This window comes from Canis lupus, chromosome 12 (genome assembly GCF_048164855.1).
Source record: "Canis lupus baileyi chromosome 12, mCanLup2.hap1, whole genome shotgun sequence".
Classification (NCBI taxonomy): Eukaryota; Metazoa; Chordata; class Mammalia; order Carnivora; family Canidae; genus Canis; species Canis lupus.
In genome coordinates this window covers 20115996-20119174 of record NC_132849.1, presented here as the reverse complement: position 1 = coordinate 20119174, position 3179 = coordinate 20115996, and the positions used below count along the sequence as shown (strand labels likewise).

The 3179-nt window shown below is 48.4% G+C and overlaps 1 protein-coding gene across 1 annotated transcript; it reads right to left on the bottom strand.

The window, feature by feature from the left end:
* Positions 1-256: 256 nt before the first annotated feature.
* Positions 257-2764, bottom strand: LOC140600661 (regenerating islet-derived protein 3-gamma-like). The gene is made up of 5 exons (XM_072768899.1): positions 2609-2764; positions 1934-2052; positions 1587-1724; positions 843-969; positions 257-558 (listed from the first exon to the last, which is right to left on the bottom strand). The coding sequence occupies exons 1-5, from the start codon at positions 2685-2687 to the stop codon at positions 491-493; spliced, it is 531 nt and encodes a 176-aa protein (XP_072625000.1). The 5' UTR covers positions 2688-2764; the 3' UTR covers positions 257-490.
* Positions 2765-3179: the final 415 nt, after the last annotated feature.

Sequence of the window (3179 nt, the reverse complement as noted above, 5' to 3'; positions counted from 1 at the left end):
CAAGGCTGTTTCCTCCACAAACAGGAGAAATGAGCAAAAAAGAGTGTGTGGAAGAGCAATGTCTTTTTCTATATACAACACAAATGTAAATGAACAGGGACTACATACTGATCACAAACACACTAGTAGGGATATACATTTAAGCAATTTACTGGCGGAATGGATAACATAGGACAGTGGCAAGACTCAGAATTCCTCCCACACCTGGTTCTTCTTCAGAGTCTTGTGATAAGATAGAGGACAAAAGCATACCAAATGGAGTAAAGCATTTATTTTATTTATTTTTACACGCCAAGATCTAAGGCCATTTAATACACACACACACACACACAAAAAAAAAAATCGAGAAGTGAAATGAGCAGGGAGGAAGAGAGGTCATAATGAAGTGGTCAGGTGTGAGATTATTCCCTTCCAGGCTGGGCCTTCATGCTTGGTCCCATGTCCATGATGAGCTGCATGTAAAACTCAGTCTCCTGAGGTCTCCCCAGACCTAGTCCTTGAACTTGCAGATATAGGGTAGCTTCGTAGCACAGTTATAATCTTTCCATTTCAGATATCCTAGAAAGACAGAGGAGCTCAGGTAAATGTGGCTGGTAGAGCTTATGAACCCAAGAGAGAGGCATCCCAGTTTCTGGCCTAGGATTCAAAGCCTCCTTCTCACCCTCACCAGTGTCCTACTCCAGAGAAACGAGACTCAAAAAAAGGAGAGATGAGAGGGGATGGGAGGAGACAAATCAACACTACATTTTCTAGCTCAGGGGGATTCTCTGAGGGTCATGCTGAGAAATGGGGAAATAGAGGATGAAAAAGCCTGGGCAGAAAGTAGCTTCTCTGTTACTTACCTGTGCTTCTTGACAGGCTCCCACAATAGCCAGGGTTTGCGATGGTGGAGGGGTTTTTCTCCCAGGCAGAGTAATTCAGAATATCAGCACTACTCCACTCCCAACCATCTGCATTTGGCTCATAGCCCTGTAGAGGATGGAGGGTGGTGAGGTTGAATGGCCATTAGAGTTCTCCTTCCATGAACCCCTCCCCAACATCACCAAATTTGCTCTGCTCATCCAGATGCTGCCCTGGAGCCAGAGCTCTCCTCTGGGAAGGAAACTCTTCCTAATTCCTTGCTTTGATTGGCAGATTCCAAAATCAGTAATCACAAAGACCAACAGAACCATTCAGAGTAACACATTCCTGACTGAACAGCAATCAGTGGTACATTTGTGATTACCCTCTGAACCTCAAAGACAATGTCTGATCTACAGAGCAAAAATGGATCCTATGTTCATTTAGGATTCCCTCAGCACAGTAAGTGTCGACTCTGTGAAGCTCAGAGAACTGAATTACAAGGCCTCACATGGAAATTGTGCAAAAGCATGACAGGAGGCAGATTCACTTCAGCTGGAGACAAGGGACTTCCACAGAACTCAGCTGTTCAGCTGGCTGCAAGACCCTTCCCTTCTCCCTAATGTCCTCCTAGATCTCTGAGCTCCAGGGCTCTCTAGGGCATTTGGTGGGCAGGCACTGGGGACAGGGAGTGGGCTGGGGGGCAATAGCAGCTTGAGAGGTTATGAAGAGAAATGAGTGCATACCTCTGTGGGGTCATGGAGCCCCATCCAGACATATGAGTAGCTGTTCACACTGTTCTTGACCAGGGAGGCCACAAAGGATGCCTCACTCCCACTGAGCACAGACACAAGGTGTCCCGAGGGCCTCTTCTGGCAGGCCATCTGGGTGGGGAAAGGAGAGACTCAGGGGGAGCCTGAGACATAACTCGGAGGAGGGCAGGGCAGAGGTAGGAGAGAAGGGGTATATATGCAAGAGATGAGGGTGTTCAATCTCGCCCCTTCTGGAGAAACTCTGGAGAATGGATCCCACCCCCTCAGGTCTCTAATGTACTTTCCCCTTAAAACCCCTAACTGAAAACCCAAGTACTCACATCAGCATCCATCCAGGATTTGGGGGTCATAAACAAGGCATAGCAGTGGGAGGCATAGGCCTTGGAGCCTTTGGGACACGTGATCCGTGGGGCAGGCACGTCCTTCTGGGAGTCTTCACCTATGGTGGAAGGGAGTCAAAGAGAAGGAAGAAGTGAAGAGGAGAGTGGGCATCAGGGTAGGGAGGTGATCTAGGGGAATATCTATGAGGCCGGTGCGTGGGGAAGTGATGTCAAAGCCCTGACTGTCTCTCACCATTGCCTACCCTTTCAGGATTTCTGGGTCTTGAACCAACTGCACTAAGTGAGGAAACTTCTCTCCTCTTTTCCTCCTTCACCTTCAAAGCCCAACCCTTCCACACACTAGGCTGACCATTCTTGCACTGGATTCTCATTTTCCTTCCCTATATCTCATTATTGACCCTTCATGCTTTTCCTCTTTCACCTTCCAACATAAATTAGACTGCACTGACAAAATGAATGACCTCCTTGTGGTGCTAGTGGACCACTGCGACGCCTGTCACCCCTGGTTACTCTGAAGGAAGGAGTGATGATGGGCAAGTTATAGGCAGTTTCATTGTGTGGGGAGATATGTCACCATTACCACAGGAGCCTTTTTTCTTCCTCTTGGCCCTGAGCATTCACAAGGACCCAGTGCTACAGACAGGGCAAGCTCACCTCGGACCTGAGACAGGACCATCAGGCAGGAGAGCAGCATCCAGGACATGCTGGGGAGGGCCATGGGAGGCAGCATCATGTCTGTGATCCTAGGAAGCAATCAGAGATCACTAAGGAAAGAGTAATTAGAGAGAGGGCAATTAGGGAGGGCGACTCCTCTTCCTTGTCTTTGTTTAGTCCCCTAGGAACAAATTGATCTCAGTGACATCTATCCCCTTGTATAGCTCTGGAAAGAATCAGATGATCAGTACACCCTCCCACCCCATGAGACCTGCCAGCCAGCCTGTGCTGAAATCACAGATGCTGTGTCTCTGTCTCACAGAGGGATCCTTGTACCTTCCCCCAAATATGTACAGTATAACTCCTGCCATGGGTCTAATCTCTCAGCTTCCACTCACCTGTCTTGCAGAGATCTGCAATGGTCTGTCAGTCAGGCTGGGCTTTTATAAGAAAAATTGAAGGGCAGGCACTGAAATCAATAACAGGAATGTGGAGGTGTCAGGGGTCATGGGAAGGGCTTGGCATTGGTTCAAGGAGATTGCTACCGTAAGGAGGAGTCTCTTCCCAGCAA

What these genes read in the sequence shown, in the direction of transcription:
- LOC140600661 (XM_072768899.1), bottom strand. Translation starts at nt 2,687, where the DNA reads ATGATGCTGCCTCCCATGGCCCTCCCCAGCATGTCCTGGATGCTGCTC. An exon ending in AATCCTGGATGGATGCTGAT is followed by an intron (nt 1,725 to 1,933) that starts GTGAGTACTTGG and finishes TTCCCCACCCAG; the next exon opens with ATGGCCTGCCAGAAGAGGCC. An exon ending in GAGCCTGTCAAGAAGCACAG is followed by an intron (nt 559 to 842) that starts GTAAGTAACAGA and finishes CTGTCTTTCTAG; the next exon opens with GATATCTGAAATGGAAAGAT.